The 20162-nt window shown below is 39.9% G+C and overlaps 1 protein-coding gene across 1 annotated transcript in view; it reads left to right on the top strand.

Moving 5' to 3' along the window:
- Positions 1-20162, top strand: part of ANKRD44 (ankyrin repeat domain 44) — a gene marked incomplete at both ends in the record, with an annotated part of 76268 nt that overhangs the window by 19785 nt on the left and 36321 nt on the right. Inside the window, 10 exons of the mRNA XM_082001280.1 lie at positions 948-1148; positions 2690-2777; positions 4972-5114; positions 6518-6730; positions 8185-8263; positions 11452-11566; positions 15234-15316; positions 16666-16729; positions 19164-19232; positions 19950-20090. Coding sequence (XP_081857406.1) covers positions 948-1148; positions 2690-2777; positions 4972-5114; positions 6518-6730; positions 8185-8263; positions 11452-11566; positions 15234-15316; positions 16666-16729; positions 19164-19232; positions 19950-20090 — 1196 coding nt within the window. The remainder of the gene's footprint in view (positions 1-947; positions 1149-2689; positions 2778-4971; positions 5115-6517; positions 6731-8184; positions 8264-11451; positions 11567-15233; positions 15317-16665; positions 16730-19163; positions 19233-19949; positions 20091-20162) is intronic.

Genomic DNA, 20162 nt, shown 5'->3' on the forward strand with positions numbered 1-20162 from the left:
AGAATGAGGTATTATGTAGGACTAAGTCTCTCCCACTTGCCAGCTGTGAGTTGTAGTTAGCAGACAAGGCTACTTGAATGCTACTGTGTCCCAGTAGTTCCTTTGTATTTTGTTTGTGTATAGGGTAAAAAGGAAGAAGAAACAAAATGTAATTTTGAGAGAGACTTGTTTTTTCGTCTGACTTGCTTAATGGCAGATGCATGAGTAGAAGCAGAAAAGAACTGATTGTGAATTATCCAGTGAGACGGTCTCTCAAGAAAGAACAGTACATTTTCTCACTGGGAAATACTCACTTTTAACCAACAAAATTAACCTTAAAAGTTGTTGTTTGGTCTCAGGCTGACAGAATGGATGTTGCAGTGAAGACTCTTGGCCTATGCTTAGCCCTTGGGGAGGGAAGGAATGCTAATGCTAACTTCAGGACACCAGCATCAACCCTTGCCTGTGATTCTCATGTTTTTGCAAAGCTAAAATTTTCTTTTCACGTATTCTGTTTTATTTTCTCATTTTTCCTGTTTATAAATAAAACTTACAGAAATTTGCTATGATTTTACTGTCCAAAATGATGTGCTTTTCATTTTGTAAATAATTTCTGTAACACTGAGCTCAAATAAGTACACTCATTTCTTCAATGAGAGCACAGTTATGATGACTGAGGTACTGAAGGTTAATCAACCGAACAGGCTGGGCTCTCTGCATAGGCGGCTTTGTACATCCTAAAATCAAATTGGGAAATTTTATTGTGAGGACACTGCTCTAGATGACAGCAAAGGTGATGTGTACTCTGGCATTTGAACCAACAATTTTGATAAATGTTTCCCTCCTCCTGGCCATGTCTGACATGCGTAAGTAATATGCATAGGTAATATGATCGAGCTGTCAAGAAAGGTGGGCTGTGTTCTTATTCAAACTGCTTGGTAATGGATATAACTGTGTTGCCATTGCAGGAAGCAGTGCAAGTATTGATTAAGCACTCGGCCGATGTCAATGCTCGGGACAAGAACTGGCAGACACCGTTGCACGTGGCGGCTGCGAACAAGGCAGTGAAGTGTGCGGAAGTCATCATCCCCATGCTGAGCAGTGTCAACGTCTCTGACCGAGGGGGGCGGACAGCATTGCACCATGCAGCTCTGAATGGCCACATTGAGGTGAGTTATTTAAGAGTGTAGTGGATTGTTGGTTTATTTATTTTTTTTCCTGGTTCAAACAGTTGACCTGCTGTGGCTGGATCTAGACTGAGCCTCATATCCCTGACCCCCATGATGCCTATCATTCAGCTGCTTCCAAACTGTGTGACCAGTTTCCTACCTGCAGAAATGAGGCAGTGGCTGGGAAGTACTAGTGCTGAGCCAGCATGCAAGTGAGGTGTGCATGCAGACGTGGAGAGCTGGCTGTGCCACCAGCTCTGGCAACTCAGGTGTGTCCTTGGCTCTTTTGAGCTTGACTGCCTGCAAAAGTAAGAGTGTCAGAATGGAAAGAAGGGAAAACGGGTGGATTCATTTCATGTGGAAGAAATGTTCAGCTGCCTGAGATCCAGTCGGTCTGCTTTTCTAATTAGTCTTCTAGAAAATGTGCCTCTGGTTTTTCTACTTATCTTATACAAGCAAACCCTTCTAGTCTAATTACTGTTTCTATATTAAAAAAAACCATACTTTTGTAAATAAAGCCCCTATGTAAAGAATTTTGCTGGCATCTTTAGGTCTGGCTGTAAGGATCCTCGTTCACCCATTCCACACCTGAAGTTCTAGCTAGTGAATAAAAACTCTTAGACTGGAACAGTAGGCTTCTGTCAGGAAGAGAAATGGTGGTTCCTGTAAAATGATGATGGTGTTTGGCCTTTAAAATACTGCTCTGTAGGAAAGAGATAGTAATGCTTGAGTCTAACCATCATAATCTAAAGCTCCTGAGCTTTTGGATGGAGTATATCAGAAATGTTAACTGAATATACGCTGTTATTAGCCGATCTCTGTGGCAAAGCAATGTACAAGAGAAAGACAATCACCGAGCTCTGTACCTTATGATTTTAGAATGTTTTTCAGCAAAAGACAGTTGTTGAATGTGTTTTCCATTCAGTTTCCTTTCTTTTTTTCCCTGATTTTTCTTATGTTTAATGTTGGATGATTAGCAATGGGGAAAGCAGCTTTTCACCTCTTAGGCATGCTGCCTAAAAGGCCGGCGTTGTATGTGAAGCAGCCTGGTGCCTGTCCATGCTGCCATGGGCACATGGGAATGTAATGAAAATCACCGTGGCGTGACAAGAAATAGACACGCCTTGTTAAAAGGTCAAGCAGATTTTAGGGTTTGTTACCTCACAGTCTGGAGGAATCTTGTCCCAATCCACAAGAAAACCCCTTAAACTGGTCTTAACAGTAAAAAGTAAGAGCGATGTTTCTCTTCCAGGCCTGTTTCTCTTCCAGGTTGTTTACCAAGCTGAATTTGAAGCACACTGGAGTAGCAGCACCCTGCATGCTCAGCCCCCTCTGTGGACACAGAACTTGTCCTGGTTACTTGTGGCTGCCACTGATCCATGTCATTTATGCACACAGCTTTGAACAGTATCTGTGTAATTCACAAATTTATTGTTCTAAAGCAAGATTTTGTGATCCCAGCTTTATTGCTAGAATGATTTGTTATGAACTGTTGTGTGTGTTATCTACAGGGTTGGTTTACTTGTTGTTGTTACTTCTAGATGGTGAACTTGCTCTTAGCCAAGGGGGCAAACATCAATGCTTTTGACAAAAAGGACAGAAGAGCTCTTCACTGGGCAGCATACATGGGTAAGGCTTGGGCTGTTGCTCCTTCTTTTTAATTTCCTATTCACAAACCAACAGCGTGTTTTAAAATGGACAAGAGCAGACCTGGACATGAAAAGTGAGTGTTGTATTTACCCTGAAGAGGGAAGGGTTCAGCTGATCTAAATACACACTGTCCATTTATGATTTTGCAGCTGGTGAGAAATTGGCTGTGATTTCCTGTTTAACACAGTTAATTGTGAGCTTTTTGTGTTTCTTTTTTCATTTTGGTCTTTTTATCCTGACTCTAATTCCAGCCTGAAGTATATTTGGGCTTGAAAAAGTACAGGTTATATTTGTTTCAGTTTTTGCTAAAAACTGTTTTATGTAAAATGCAGATAAATATGATCATAAATTTTGCTATTTATCTATGTTTATAAGTAGCTAAGTTATGATATTGTTAGGAATTGCCTCACAGGCTTTCTTCCTGTTAGGAGCAAATTGCCATCTTTTATTCCAGAGTGGACAAGAGCAACCGATTTGTTGATTCAAAACATCAGTGGTGTTATAAAATACTGCTTAATTAAATCAATTGACCTTATCACTCCTTTCAAGTTAAAGGGAAATTTCTTATAGTGGGGCATTATAATTTAAAAATACTAGAACATGATTGCCTGTGATGGTGGTCACACTTGTTCAAGAGCTTTCATTGGTCAAGCAGTGTATTGGTGAGATAATAGGAGGTTTCAAACTGTGAGAAAAGCATATTATGCATTTTTTTTATATACACAGGCAGATGGAAAGACTCTTGCCAAGGAATGTGATTTGGCTTTTGAGCTAGCAAGCTTTGAACTCCACTCTGTAGAGGTGGAAGGCTTTTATATTGTGCTGTGCAATTCCACATCTCTATTGCTCTTAATTCTTTTCAGAAATTTGTTATGTACTTTTCAAAATATTTGGATAACATTTAAGGCCTAAATTAGCAATGGAATTTAGGAGTTGGTAGCGTAATTTGGACAGAATTTAGATAATGAGACCTGAGTATCTTATCCTATAAACCCTCATGTCATTTCTTCAGTGCTTAAATATCTTTGGGCACTTTGGACTTTGTCCATAAAGTCTCCTAGGTCCTGCACATGACCAGAGCTGCCTCTGTCTTGAAAGTGCTGTACAACTCAGACGGTGCACAACTTTATATGGTGTTTGACAGAATACATTTTTAATTTTAAGACAGACAGCTCTGCTTCGACGTGAAGCAATAAGGACTGTTCCTCAGTTAGCCTTGATTTAATTTTGGTTGTTAGGGTACTATCTGGGAAGGCAGGCCAGATGGTTTGAGACCTTCAGAGGGAGGAGAGAACTGAAGATACAGGTGGGTTATAAGTTGCATTTTGAGATGCTCAGCTCTTCCCCTGTATTCTGTAGGGATACCCTAATTCAGGGGTAGGCATTTCACTCCTGAAGATGCATGTCCCTTCAATCTGGCAGTCAGCCCTCAATCTGTGTGACTGTTGAGGCTATTGCAATTATTTTAGTTTGCAGACTAACTATGTGTGTATAGACTATGAGTTCAGATTCAAACATTTATATACCTATAATCAGGATTTTTTGCACAGTTTTGTGTTAATGATACAGTTTTGGAGAGTCAAAAACCTGATCCAAAGATCAGTGGATTCAGTAGAAATCTTGTGTTTGTATTGGTAGGCTTTGGATCAAATTCTGCACTCATTTGAAATTTAGTTTTTTGGGTCCTCAATGGTGCTAGAAAAGAGAATACTTTCATTTTACCATTTATTAAAGTTATTTTGTATTGCTAACAAAAAACAAGTGTTAGCAGCTGTGTTTGCAGATGACATCAACAGGATGCTGTTTTGGGAGATTTGCATTGTCATGCTCCTGTGCTCATGGTTCTTTGTCACAGGGAGAACAAAACACAAACTGTTATTTTTAGAGAAATAAATGGGAGAGAGGTGTGTTTTTGTTCTTTTAATGACTGGAAGACTAATTTGGTAAAGAGAAATTTGACACATCTGATGAAGGTGAATGCATGGGTTTCTTGACAAGGCCTGGAGCTAGGATTAAGAACATTTATGAAAATGTTTTTTTTCCCTTGTAAAACTGCGTGAGCATTGTGAAACAGCAGCGAAAGGGGCAGTGCATTAGCAAGAAAACAGTAATTTGGGAGAACTGGTGCTGTAGGATGGTATACTCATTGATTACTATCTTTCATCTTTTGAAGGTCACCTGGAAGTTGTTGCCTTACTGATTAATCATGGTGCAGAAGTGACTTGTAAAGACAAGAAGGGTTACACCCCACTTCATGCAGCTGCATCCAATGGGCAGATTAACATTGTGAAACACCTCCTTAACCTGGGGGTAGAGGTATGTGGTAATGTGCTCTTTGTGGCTTCCATATTTCTCCATATTTGGAGATATTCTTTTCTTCTTTCTTATGGGTGCTGCTACAGACGTTGGCAGAGCTTCTAAAGAAAATAGTTCCCATTTTCTGGACCACATTGTGCTTTATGTGGTTTATTGGTTCAAGAGCCAGGAAAGATTCTGGAATAAAAAAATGTCTGATATGGACAGTAAATTCCAGGCCACCTTGCTGAAGAAATCAGGAAATACATGCTGTTCCTGCAGAGGAAGATTGAATAATGCAATTTCCCTTGGCTCAGCATTCCCTTTGATATGATGAGTGGTTGTTCTCAACATATACACTGCATACTTTACTAAACAGCAGTTCAGGCTGTTTAAGTTTAGGGACCTGTATTTCCTCTGTAGCTGACGGAGGGAAAGAGAAGAATTATTTTCACTCTGGAAAAGAACTTTTTTTCAGGACATAGACTTCTTTTAGCATAATATTGTCAACTCAGTGGTTCAAAGCAGCAATGAGATGACCAGAAGAGCCTGCACTGGTTAATCAGAGGTGTCAAATAAAGCCATTGTATTTGCAGTTGCATTTTGATCTGACTTGACCTGCCAAAAAATTGTCAGAAGTCCGTGTTCACAGGCTGTTGACTGTGAAGTTGAAGGGGAATAGGTGTTTCCTGTTATTAGCAGTACTATGCTAATAACTACCTTTAACTTCCACATTCTCAACCACTAGGAATATGATCTTTGAGATGCCTGTGTTTCGTGGAAGGGTGTTCACGTCATCCCCAAGTCTTTTGTACAATCTGTCTTGTCCTATTTTACAGAACAGCAGCTGAATACTAAGCTGGTCATCAAGAAGTAACATAATCTTAATTACATCTTTATAATACTGAGCTCCTGAAAGGGGTTTCTTATTGAAGTGTAAATGGCTGTGCAGTTTCACATTCCCTTCACTCAGACACCTTCACTCCCTTCCCAATAGAAATCTATGAAAAGAACTCTTGAGCCTGATTTTGTTCACAAAAATTCAATAGTTGGTGTTTTAATATTTTTTGAATAAGGAGCGTGAGCTTTTTATTTATCCTACTTTCCCACTTATATGTAAAAGCTTTCCAGCTTGTTAGGACTTTTGTCATCATCATCACCATTACATAGTCTTGCTGTCAACTTTAAGCTTCCTACTGGCTTTTAGAAATTGCCAGTAGGATAAAAAGTTAATAATAGTAAAGGTAAAGCATTCCAAATTAAGCTCTCTGGGAGTATATTTTTGTCAATGAAATTTGCTGGTAAGAAATATGCCCTATGACATTTCAAGCCTCCAGCTATTTCCGTTTGCAGTATGTGATGCATTATGTAAAATGGTAAGCTGATGTCTGTAATTTTAACTATGTCTCCTTGTCTCATTTTAGATTGATGAAATGAACATCTATGGAAATACTGCACTTCACATTGCCTGTTATAACGGTCAGGATTCTGTCGTTAATGAGCTGATTGACTATGGTGCTAATGTAAATCAGCCTAATAATAATGGATTCACTCCCTTGCATTTTGCTGCTGCCTCCACTCATGGAGCCCTGTGTCTTGAACTACTAGTGAATAATGGGGCAGATGTTAACATTCAGGTAAAACTTGCATTGCAGCTCTTCAGTTTTACTTTATCCTATTTTGCATACCTCAGGAGACTGGAAACTATAATGACGAGTACAGCATGGCTTTAAATCCTTGATGGAAATAGAATGATGCTGAGAACGTTGATCATTAAACTGTTTGGATGAGATTACTTCCCAGCAGAGGAGCTCTCAGTGCTTTGATAAATATAATAACAGCTTTAAACTCTTGGCCAGCCACTCTCCTGAAGGCTTGAACCGCTACTAAAATATAGTCCCAGGAGCTCTGTTAAAGTGTTCTCTCAGGGAGTGGTGGTGAAGTCAAGGAACTACTCCTTTCTGGTGTTTTCCTTCCCCCTACAATATGGATTTAATTAAACCTGATTCTAAAATGTTCCTTTTGACTTACCCAGGAAAGTAAGAACTGAAGGTTGGTTGTTTACCTATTTTATAGCATGACTTTACAAAGTCTGATTCTGTTTAGGATATCTGAATGCTCTTGAGATGCAACTGATACATCTTGATGAAGCTGAAAGGGACTTGCTGTTATCCAGCAGAGGGTACTGGTATAGGTACCAGAAGACTTGAGATCTCTGAGTTCATATAAGATTTTGACTGCTTTATTTTAAACTCTGTGTGTTTCAGTTTCCCATCTGTAAAACTGGTCTCCTAGCATTTGACACCTCTGGCAAGTCCCTTGAGATCAGTGAATAGTCAGTGCACTATTTAAACTCAGAATTATTAAAATGAAATTCGGGATAGTGCTTGCCAATGAATGTGAAAACCCCATGCCAATAAACATGAAGGGAGTGGTGAAGCTGGTACCCTTCCCTTGCTATTTTCTCAGCTGCTTGGCTTCCCCAATCTCTCTAGAACCCAAAACATTGATCTCAACTCATTATACCTTTCCTTTCTTATGCCTTCTCTGTTTTCTAACTGTCTTTTGTAAACATCCTATTTTTGATTGCATGGAAATTTATTAACCAAAACTTTGTAATGTAGTGGCTTTTATTCTGGGATTTATCTATAAAATGCAGATTGATAAACAGGATATAGTTCTTGAATCTCTCAGAGACTGCTCCTACTTAGCTTTATGGTTCCTTTGCTTTTCTTTATTCCCCTCATTGGAAGGGTTAGGGAAAATAATGACCGAGTGGGAAATGTTACTTAAAAATAATATTCAAGAATAATATGTCATATATCTGTAGGTTTTTAGCAGGTAGTGTGTACAGCCAGGCTGTGAGGACAGGCTCCATGCCAGCTCACTTCCTACTCATTGATGAGGAACTGTTTTACTTGTGTGCTTATACCTTCTGCATTTACCATCACGCATAGATCCATAGATACAGACTTGTGAAGCCAGTGGAGTTTTTACCTCAAGAATAGCTGTAGGATGTTGAGCTGAGACTTCAAATTGTTACCACCGCTTTACATGTTAAATGGTTGGGTTTATGTTTTGTTTCTGTTAGAGTAAGGATGGGAAGAGCCCGCTGCACATGACAGCTGTCCATGGGAGGTTCACACGGTCGCAGACCCTCATTCAGAATGGTGAGTTTCTGTGCCTGTTCAACGACTCTCCAAAAGATTAGGCATTTCCAAGGTTGCAATTTGTAGTTCTTCCAACCCAGGGTCCCAAAGGCCTGAGAGCTGCTTAGGCTCTCCATCAACTTCTGGCTTTGAGCTGCACTGACAGCTCTCATTCCAGCATGTCATCTCAAGTTGAGATTTTGGTTGTTAACAAAATCACACATTCCTCCAGCTGACAGTGTTCTGTTGTGATTCTTTACCTGAAAACAAGAGTTTGAAGCTGTATTTAGGTCTTTTTTCTGCTGAGAAGCTGGCACAACTGTCTTTCTCGAATTACTTAAAAACTAAAAAAAGAAAAAGTTTCTAGTTGTCCTCCCTTGGTGAGCCCTGGTGTTCTTAGAGCTCAAACCATTTTCTCGGCCCTCCACTCAGCAGCTGTACTTCTCTTACCTCCCTTAGCTCCTCCCCTCACCACTGTCTTTATTAAGTGTTGAATAAGTATTCAGGAGGGTGGACCAGCACCACCGTGTTGTTCTGGCATAGTCAGGATTCCCGACTGTCAGTCATTTATCTGGTATCTCTTTTGTCCAAGAATACTACAGAGTATAACAAATATTATTGTTGGAGATCTGGCAGAGGCCTGTTTGCGATTGACAGAGGTTGCTGTTACTGCTTGTTTACTTACACTTCCCAGCTTTGGCCACTATACCAGACAGGATGGTCTGGGGTTTGTTGGTTGGTTGGTTTTTTTGTTTGTTTTCCAAAATCCCAGCCTTGGAACTTAAGTGTGAGATGTTGAAGATGGCTGAACAGTTATGCCATAAATGTAATGACACTTAAATTTACACAAGATTGTGTTTTAAAATGAAGGTCTTCAGTACATCATGCTTCTTTCAGGTCATCATGCAAATTGTTGTCCTATCTCTCCTTGGATAAATAAAACAGTAATAATTAAAGGAGTCTGGGCAAACTGGAGAAATTGTGCCTTAATGCCATTTTTAGCTGTTTAGTCAAACATGCTCTCTGACTTACAGCTGTTGTTTCCTCTCTGTTGGATTTGTGTGTGAAAGGACTGGCAGTTCTTCATCTGTCCTTCACGCCTCTCTACTCTTCTTCAAGTTACTTGGGTTTTGCTTCTTTCTTTCTTCATTTGCTACCCCTCTAATTTTAGTATTGTACACAGTTCTGATTGCAAGTGACTTTATGTCTCATTGCCATGGGATATTGTGGAAGAGAGAAATGTCAATGATTTAAATAGATGAAGCTTTGTTCTGCAGTACTTAATGAGTTGGCTAAAGATGCCTCAATTTCTGGCTGCTCTCTCTAGCAACTTTTAGAGGAAGAACGGATTACCTTAAAATTGGAAAACTGCAAATGTGATTCCCCATTTTAAAGATAGGTAAAAGAAAAGCTGGAGAATTTTACATAGGTCAGCCAAAAATTCTGAAATGAGTGAATGGACAAACTATTTGTAAACACTTAGGGAGGAGTGGGCAATATCTGGCATAGATTTCGCAAGAGTAAAAGATGCTGAAACATCATAATTCTTTTCTACAGCAGGGTGATAGGCTTTGTGAATACAGCACAGTCCTCTGACTTTTCTGTGGGCAGGTGGTGTTCGTGGAGACATCGCTGGTTGAGGCTCCACCCCAGGGAACCTCTTCCAGCATTTCACCAACCTTCATTTATCATTAGAAAATGCTGTTATGGTGCTTTACTAGAACTTTTCTTGTTGCAGTTACAGTCCATTATCTCCTGTGAATAGTGGACATGCAGTGAATATTACCATATCCTGATGTTAGCAAGACTTTTTACATGCTTTCGTAAAGTATTCTCACAGCAAAGTAGAGGAGTGTTAAAATATTACAGTGTTGGTGCACAACTAGTTGAAAAACTACACTTAGATATTAGTAATAAATGGATTGTTGTTGAAATGGAAGATGTATTGAGGGGGTTTTCAGTTTCCCTCCTGAGTCTGGAACTATCCAGTATTTTCATTAACAACTTGGATAGTGGAATAGAAAATGTGCTTTTAACATTTGGAGAAAACATGAAGTTGGGAGAGACTATTAGTTTGGCAGAAGGTGGAGTTAGAATGGAAAATGATCCTGTAAAATTTGAGACAGAAGTTATAATCCAAGTGAAGGAAAGGAAAGATCCCACACACAGGCAGGAGTATCAGTCGGACAAGTTAAGAAGAGCAACAGCTGAGTGCATGGTGGTTCCTCAAGAAAGGGTCTGGGGCTTGTACAGGATCAGAAGCTTGTTGACCACAAGTCAACAGTGTCATCGTGCTTTAAAAAAAAGATAACAATGTAGATGGTGCTGTACAATGTACAGGAGTGTATAGATAGGATAGTAGCCAGCAGGCATGAAGTAATGCTTTTGCTCAGCTCAGTGTTGGGAGACGTCAGCTGTAGTACTGTTTCTGGCTTTTGACATTTTACTTTCAGAAGGATGTGGGCCAGCTGGAGAGAACTGGGGGAAGGACAAGAATAGTTGGAGTGCAGCAAACCTGACTTACAAGGAGAGACTGAAAAAATTACAGTTCCTTGGTCCAAAAAGAAAGCAAGGACTTGATAGCAATCTTTGCATGGGTCAAAAGCCGCAGCAGAGAAGAAAGAAGTAATCTATTTTTCCTGCTTGTGAGGATAAAACACGAGATGACAGGCTTAAATTGCAACAGGAAAAGTTCTACTTAAGCACTGTTTGATTGTTCATTGGTAAGACACAGAGAAGACACACAACACGCTTGTTGTTTGCAGTGTGTTCCTGCTGGCCTCTTGAATGAACTGTATTTAACATTGTTGTCGTACAGGCAAGATTGAGTGCCTGTAAGAATACCCTTACGAATGAGCGCATAGTTTCAGCAGCTCATTTTGTTAGTTTAATTCAAGGCATCCATTTGTACTTTTAGATGAGCAGCAAACATGAATCATGTACTTGACCGTTGTGTGTCATCCTGTTCACTTATTTCCCACCATTTTTCCCCACCACTGCAGTTGGAAATGGAGGTGAAAATGCTGCTGCCAGACCACGTTCAGTACCAGTGGCTGACAACTGACAGCTTGCTGTGTGCTGGTTCTTGGTCTCTGAAATTCAGTGTTTCTCTGGCTGGACTGGTTATGCTGCATTTCCTAGAGAGAAATAACGTCACTGGTTCATGCTTAATCTTTTAGTGTTAAACTGTATGAAAATGTCTTTTGCAGGAGGGGAAATTGACTGTGTTGATAAGGATGGTAACACGCCTCTGCACGTGGCTGCAAGATACGGACATGAGCTTTTGATTAACACCCTCATAACCAGCGGAGCTGATACTGCCAAGTAGGTGGCTGGAGTGGAGCTGTTTCTAATGATCAAGTCCAATGCCTGGAAACACAGTTACTCCTCAGGTTCTGAAGTGTGAAGGTTGAAATGGATAAGCATAATTGTACTGTACTTCGGTGGGGGACATGGGACTAAAATATGGACACTTGGGAAGTGTGGAGGGGAAGGAAGCCCTGCTAAGTTCCTGTTATTCCCAGTTACGTAGTGACAAGTAGTACAAGTACTGCTTCTTTTTCCTAAAGCATTGATGTGGCACAGTGGTATATAAAATGGACATGAAGTACATACACATAAAGTGCATCTTGGCCACAGTTATTCCAGAAAGTCTGTAGCAATGAGTTTGTATAGGAAACATAATTGAAAAAAACTCAGATGCCTTCTAAGGGAAGTGTGCGCATATTCCTTAGTATCTAAATTAGCCTAATGTTTAGTGGCCTGTCATACATGGTGATTACTCTTTTGTCGTGTATCTTTTGATACGATGTAGGATAACCAGTAGAAATGCATTGTTGCAAAGCAGATGTTACTAAGTATTTCTGATCTCAATATAACTAGAGCCTGTCTTGATGTTGCATAGTTTCTGATATTCAGGTGGCTGAAATAATAGCACTTCTTTTACCTGATTTGTGAGTTTGGGAGTCTTTTTTGAATAGAATGACGAGAAGTGGAAATTAGACACACTTCTAAATGTTGTTAGTGCTTTCTGCTTCAATTAATTTTTTTGTTGTTTTTTTTTTTTCTCTTGCACATGTGTCAAGACTGTGCAACCACAATATGATGAGTATTGGCAACTCAAACATTGGCAGGTGCTTTATTTGTAAGAGTACTTGAGTATTGGTTAGTTATGTTCAGGTTCTTATGGTCTGTCAAAAGAAAACAGCAAACATGAAGGTAAACAAAAAGGTATAAGACCAGAGTAATACAATGCCATGAGAGATATCTGTACCAGGTGTTTAATAGCAGCATCTGATTTTATTAATGTAAGTTTTTGGCAATTACCTCCACACGTCTCCAAAATATGACTTAAGAATCTTCTACCTAGAACCTACCACAGAAATCAGTGACTTTTCTTGACATACCTAGTTAAGAAAACCTGCTTTCAGATGCAAATGAGCTGGTTTTAATTTTGAACATACTTGCACCTCTCAGTATTTTCTTTGCTTGATGATGTTTAAGAAAGTGGCACATTGGTTCATATTCTTTTATCAAGTATGACTGTCACCATGCAAACTTGGAAGGTGGAACGGATCTTCAGTCGGCATGGATAATGAAATTCCACAGGCTTCAGCTGACATCACTGGGTTTTATTAATATAGCCAGCATGAAGATAGTGTCTAAATAGATGTGTATTTTTCCTAGCTCTTTCTCCAGTACAGTAGGTCTCAGTCTGTCTCTTATCTTGAGGTTTAAAGGGAAAATGAGATGCAGTGGGATAGCCCACTCTTGGAATCAGGGCTATCTAGTTAGAAATTTCTATTTCACACTTGGGTGGCTGGAACATTGATCAAGTAAAATACTTTTTCCAGCACCAGAAATAAGTGAAATAAAAAGTTGGCTCAGAGATACCAGACAGATCCAAACAATGCTACTGTCTGTGCTAAACAAGGAGCATTGAAACGCTGGGAATGGGCTTTCATATGTGCTGCATGTAAATAACTGGCTGAGCTCCCCGAACTGGCTTTGAAAAGAAAATTCTGCAACAACTGCAGACAGCTCAGTTGGTCTTTGAGGCAACTGCATGTAAAGGGGAAATTGTGTAAGTGATGGGAGGAACCAGTGTGAACAGTGCTATAGAAGTGTGACACTGGTTAGCAGATGTGCAGATAGTGTATTTCAGTGGAAACCGGCCAAAATGTGTGCTGGGCAGAAATCTTGAATTAAAAGAAGAAAAATACTCCTTTAGGTAACTAGATGGAGGAAGAGATAGAGGGAAATGGGTGTAGGAAGAAGCACAGTAGTACAAAATGTTCAATGTTAGCATAAATAAATGAATTCGCAGCTAAAAATGCAAACTGCTTATATAGATGCAGCAGCTTGGTGGAGCTTGTGCTGTTTCCTTCAAAGAATAGGCTGTCAGATCATCTTCAATAGTTTTACTCTAAGATGTATATGCTGACACTAGCAAAATTAAAATTTATCCAGCACTACAAGGCATTCCTTAGTGTGGTGAAGCAGCAAGGAGGACACATTTAATGTGAAGACAGAGGAAGGATGGGCCTGTGGATTCAGGAAGGAATAAGTTTTTTAAAAATAAACCAAAATTAGTTAAATACATATATGTATAAAATGTTGGAGAGAGCAAGATCACACAGAATCACGGAATCATTACGGTTGGAAAAGACCTTTTAAGATCATCAAGTCCAACCATCAACCCAACACCACCATGCCCACTAAACCATATCCTGAAGTACCACGTTTACACATTTTTTGAACACTATCTCTATAAACATCCACGTTCATTTTTTTCTAAAGCTTCATAAGTGGTTATGATTTATGATGAGTCTTGCAGAAAGACAAGTTTGTTTGTCTTTGGGTCCCTATATGTAGTCCTCTTCCCTGAGATGATCACACTTACCCATCTACCAACTGTCTTGCAGAAATGAAGGGCAGATAGGAATCCATCTGCTATTTTTCAAGAGTTTGTCATTTTTCAAAAATATATCTGCTGGAGCAGGCAGTAGATCATAATCTTGTTGAGGTAGTTGATTTCAGAGCCTCCATGTTTATGTGCACTTGGAGGACTGCCAGTAAGATATTTCTAGAATAACAAGATGCTTTTCACAAGACAATGCTCAATCACAGAAGCCAAGATGTCCAAATCCAAAAGTCTTCTAAGAGAGTGAACAGCGGCATGCTTAGGGAGTGAACTGGGATGTTTTCCTCATATTAATAAAAGTGTCTGAGTGCTCACCTTGTTTAAAAACTATGTGGTTGTCTGATACAGGTTTAGCCTAATGATAGGTGCCTACCTACCTTTTTTTTTTTTTTTTAACCCAGCATATCTGCTCTGAGAAGCTTATAGTGTAATTGAAAAGAGGGTCATGTGTTAAAGGGGGGGAAATGTGAAAGGGAGTATGAGTAGAGTAGCTGGAGCAAATAGGAAAATTAGATGTTTAGTTCTTACGGTGTGGGAAGAAAACTCTGTCACAGCAGCCTAAAGGAAAGTGTGATGAAGAGTTGTCAGCTACCCCAACCCCAGGGAAGAGAGACAGGGAAGAAGGGGAGGCTTTGAAAACCCACATGAGAGTTATCTAAAGAATGTTAACTGTAGGAAAAATGGGTTTCAGAAATAATATTGAGAAGATTTCGGCATTTACTTTTACCTCAGAATAGCAGTTGCAGTATATGTAGCTGATGGGAAATTGCATCCAAGCAGTATCTGCTCTCTCACTTCCTCCCTTACCTTGGCTTTCGCCTTGAATTTTTAGAAACCTTCCTGCCACATTCTGTTCAAAGTATAGTGCCAAGATTTTGCTGTATCAGAATATTTTTAACTCCTGAGAAGGCTGGTAAGGAAATACAGATAAAAATAACATGGCATGAAGAATCTTCCTCGAGAAGGATAAAATTGCTGCCTTTGTGGAAGGAGCTTTTGGTGTGTTGTGTCTGTATGCAACCTGCATTTTCACATGACTCTCTGTAATGAGGCTGTTGTGCCTTTCAGGTGTGGGATCCACAACATGTTCCCTTTACACTTAGCAGCGCTGAATGCTCACTCAGACTGCTGCAGGAAATTGTTGTCGTCGGGTAAGTAAATCCCGCAGTCTCTGTGGAGCTTGAGTAATATGTGTCTCTGCTGCTTACAGCCCCTTTATACTTATTGTTGTGAGTTGTTCAAATGAAAAACTTCCTGTGCTGCTGTGTTTGGCTGTGTGGTGTGGTGTACGGGAGTGTGCAAGACTTTCCTAATGGCATGCTGGTACTTCCTCACATCCTGTACTGTTCTCGCCCAAAGCGCTTTTCTCCTGGCAGGTTCAGAGAGTTTACATTCATTCAGCAGGAGGAGGGAGGAAATTTAGGACCCTTTTCCAAACTGTAGGAATGTGAGATACTGCTTTGTTTGGGGGGTTTTTTTCCCCCAAAGGAATAATTCAGGAAATTATCTCCTTGGGGCCTACACTGGCGCAGGTATTTACACCTCACCGATGATGATGTATTTTAGATACAGCTAAAGTGTGTTTCCGAATCTGGACAGACTAAAGGAGTTAGGCTGGCCAAAGCTCTGTGGGCACAAGAGGGGAAATGAGTGAAAGAGTAGTATTGAAAGAGCAGTCTTAGAATCCTCACCAGAGCCCGAAGAAGAAGCAGGAGTTTGCTCATGCAACTGTTTCAAAAGAGGCAATAATCAGGTACCAAATCCCAAATTCTTGTTTTCCAGGCAAGAGTTTCCATGACTTAAAAAATCACAAGGCAAAGCATAAGCTTTTTCTAGAAAATTGCTTCATTAGTTACCACATAAAATCTCCTACAGCTACATTTTCCCCAATGTCAAGTCCTGTAGGATATAAAAAAAGTGTGAAAAATGTCAATTGCATACCCCGTTACATTAAACCTTGGCATGCTCTGGCCTTGACTAGGTCAGGAAGGAAGAGAAAAAGCTCTGAGTGACTAGAATGAATACTGCCAGGCTTATATCTTCGCCCTTGTGCATCTTGATGAATATGCCCCCGTGTTCCTGGAAGCCTCTTTCCAATCTGAAAACCATATGCAATAAAAATGGCCCCATTTCATGCTCAGGCTGACTCTGTGGTTTTTCCTCATTTCTTCTTGTTTTCTGTTTTCATGTCCTGCTGTCACAGTCCTCTTGATAGGTAGCTGCCTCATAAATGCCTGTCACGTTGTTTTAAATAGGGATGTGGCGCAGAGCTGGATGTGGAAATAGATGCTCGTTGACTTTGCAGCTCTTTTTATAGAGCTGCCAAACTGGAGCAGCCGCTTGCCGTTCCCGTGACAACCTCTTTCTGACTGTAGTTGCTTGCGTTCTGTTTTTTTCCAACTAACTGATTTTTCTGTCTCTGCAATGTTTCTTGTGGTTTAACTAGGACAAAAGTATAGCATAGTGTCCTTGTTTAGTAATGAGCACGTGCTGTCTGCAGGCTTTGAAATAGACACCCCTGATAGTTTTGGAAGAACGTGCCTCCACGCTGCCGCTGCAGGAGGGTGAGTAGCTGTCACTGTAGCTGTTGTAAGTTATTTTGTGGCTTCGTTGCAGGTTTGGTGCCAGCCAACTTGACTGTGCCATCCATAGAAGAATTTATTGCAGTGCTCAGGAAGCAAAGTGGTCTGATGTCAAATTTGGGTCACTTGAGTCTGTCTTTTGCCACTGCCCTCATGGAGGGATTGCTTGCAAAGTAAAGGAGATGGTCTGATTCCCTCTGCTGCAGAGACCTGGGTTGCGATTTGAAGCATGGGTTTCAGGCATAGGGCAAAACTCTTTCTTTTCAATGCTTCTGTGAAGACTGCTTCAGCTTTGGGTGGGGGTACTGCTCTGTCTGTTGGCCACCATAGATGCTGAGGACCAGCAGTCAGCAGGAAATCATCAGTTCCTAGGGCAAAGCGAGTGAGGAGGAGGAGCTGTAGCTCCTGAGATGCTGCTTGCTGACAGGGGAATTATTCCTGGCCTCCACCTTTGGAGTCCTTGTCCGAAAATGCAACTACACAACAATGCCCATCAGATTGCAACCCTTGAGTCCAAATGCAGCTCAACTCCCTCTTTCCCATTTTTCAGGTGCAGGTTTAAAAGTTTCTAAAAGAAAAAACAACAAACCAAAACAACAACAACAAACAAGCTCAGACCAAACAATCCCCAACCTCCAAATTAGAAGGTCAAAGGACTGTCGTTGTCTCAGGGTGATGCATTCCGGATAAGTGTTTGGGAGGCCAGCAATGGAAACAAATGAAAACTGAAATATGTCAATTTAAGTTGTAAATGTAGCATCCAGTTAGTTTAAATATTTCCAAATAATTGTCAGTGGAGTGCTGTGAAGTTAACCTAGCAAAAGGACAAAACATTTGGCAAGCATTGAGTTTTGACTCTTCTGTTGACTACTTTATGGCTCAGAAAACAGCTGAAATGGAGCCTTGGCTAAAACCCAGCTTGGATTCTCTGTGGTTATCCACAGCAAATACTTGCCAGTCTTTCTGGAAGTTGTTTTTTCTTCTCAGTGGACCAAAATGCATATCACAAAGTTTTTTGTTATTACAAAAAACTGATGAAATTTGTTTTAAAATACTGTTTTAATTATTCTTATGGTAATACTCTTCTTGATACTTGTCTCACATTAATAGAGGAGCTATGACTGTTGCTTGGATGGAGATCATTATAGTATAGTTCAGATGCCAACCCTTCAATAAAGCTGCACCCCAAAAGAATAATAAAAACAAGATGGAAGTCCTAAAGAGGAGAGGCTTCATAAGAAGCAAAAGTGGCTTATGAAAATAAACCATATTTTTCCAGTGGTTTACTACAATTGTCATCACTAACAAGTGTTTTTATTTTTAGTATGTTGTGGTGAGTGTTCTGTAGCTATTTTATGCAATAGCAGTTTAGAGTAGGGATGAACATATGCCAACATATTGCATCCTGTCTTTTTTTTTCCTGGAGCTGGAGTTATACAAAAGGCATTAGTTTTTTTTCCTGACGCATGCCTGTTACTCCCATTACATTAATGGGAGTTGCATGGGTACTAGGAAAAGAACATACTTCAAAGGCCTGCTCATCTGATTGTGAACACAAATGATTTATTGCCCCTGTGAATGACAAGGAGTCTTGGCAAGTGCTGCGCTTCTTTATGTCATTTTCTGGCTTGGAGTCATACATTTATTCGCTTGAGTTACAAAAGATGTGAGAATTCAGCTGTTTTATTTTCTATTAAAAATCACCTGGATTTAAACAAGATGAAGCAGCAGCTATGATGTGGTGAATTCTTTCAGCAGATATAAAGCAATGGAGTTCAACTCATCCACTTATGTAAATGCAATATTGATATGACAGTCACTCTAAATAGCTATGCCCCTTATTCAACAAAGCACTTAGATGTGCGCTTAAATCTATCAATAGTCAACAAATCATATGAGAAAAAACCTAAAAGTAACTCCTGTGATTAAATCTCATTAAGTAAACAGGATTTGAGCAAAGTGCTTGCTGTTGAATGCTTTGCTGAATGGGGGTGGATTTCGTTAAATGCCACCTCTTCATTATTAGACTGGCATTTTTTAAGCTAGAATCAACTTTCTTTTAAAGTGTCTCATAAGATACCAGTTTAGTATCGGAAGCATTAAGAGTACAGCTCCCACTGAAAATCTTCAGACACACGGAATTCACATCACATTTACTGTGCTTTCTTTGGAAAATTAATTTTTTTTTCTTCTGCAGAAGAGAAGTTTGAGGTTTTCTAGAAAAAAAATAAATTGTTTTTTAAAGCTTCATTTTCTGTTTGATTGAATTTCACGTTGTAGTTGGCTGTACCCTGTTTTTGTACGGCAAATAATACCAAAATAGTTAGAGTAACTTTTTCCTTTCTGGGGACAGAGGGCAACACAGATGTAAACTTCTGTTTTGTTCATGTTTTGTTTTCTTTATTTCTCTTTCCAGTAATGTTGAATGTATAAAACTCTTGCAAAGCAGTGGAGCAGATTTTAATAAGAAGGACAAATGTGGGAGGTAGGTAAATTATGAAGCTTATTTAGAAAAAAAAAAAAAAAGAATCTAGCAGGCAAGGAATAAAGAGCACCTCAGTCTGGAAATCATATGTTCTATGAAAAATGACAGTAAAATAAAGTAGGAGTTTGGCCTTCCTGGCAGAACTCTTGCTGCTGCAGTTACATGCCAGACAGACAGGTACAGACTTCATTAAATACAGAAAAGCCATCCTGCCCTCTTGAGTTTTCTGTTGTAAAAATATCACAGGTTTATTTTTTTTTTTCCTTATTGCTTCTCTTACTGCCTGAATTCTTGTGCTGGTGTACCCAAGACAACAGCTGGGAGGATTGCTGCTATTTGGTGTGCTTCCTTGAGGTTTTTCTTCCCCATATGAAGCGTTGCTATGCCAGCTAAATAAGATGCTGCAAGGGACACCGTGCTTTGCTCAGCCTGAAAAGTGGCGTGTATGCAGAGCAACAGCAGAGGCTGTTACTGGGAATAGGTTGTTTGCAAGACACGGATTGATGATCTGTGTCCTACTAGACTTTATAGGAGCACCAAAACTTCCTATAAACACAATATTTTGTTAAATTTCCATAACTTTGCATTTCATCACAGGAACATAAGGCACTGATCTTGATGGCTGGAAATCTGTAGGAATGCAGCAATTAAGATTTATCGTTATCCTCAGTGGTGCATATTGGAATATGAAGTAACAAATTGTCACTTATGTTCCAGGACACCTTTGCACTATGCAGCTGCAAATTGTCACTTCCACTGTATTGAGACACTGGTGACAACAGGAGCCAATACTAATGAAACAGATGACTGGGGACGCACCCCTTTGCACTATGCTGCTGCTTCTGACATGGACCGAAAGTAAGAAAGCCTCTTTGTGTTCCTTGTTTAAAGTGTTTTGCTAAATTAGTGTCATTCTATTCTCTTCATGGC

This window comes from Phaethon aethereus, assembly GCF_964289735.1.
Source record: "Phaethon aethereus genome assembly, chromosome: 6".
Classification (NCBI taxonomy): domain Eukaryota; kingdom Metazoa; phylum Chordata; class Aves; order Phaethontiformes; family Phaethontidae; genus Phaethon; species Phaethon aethereus.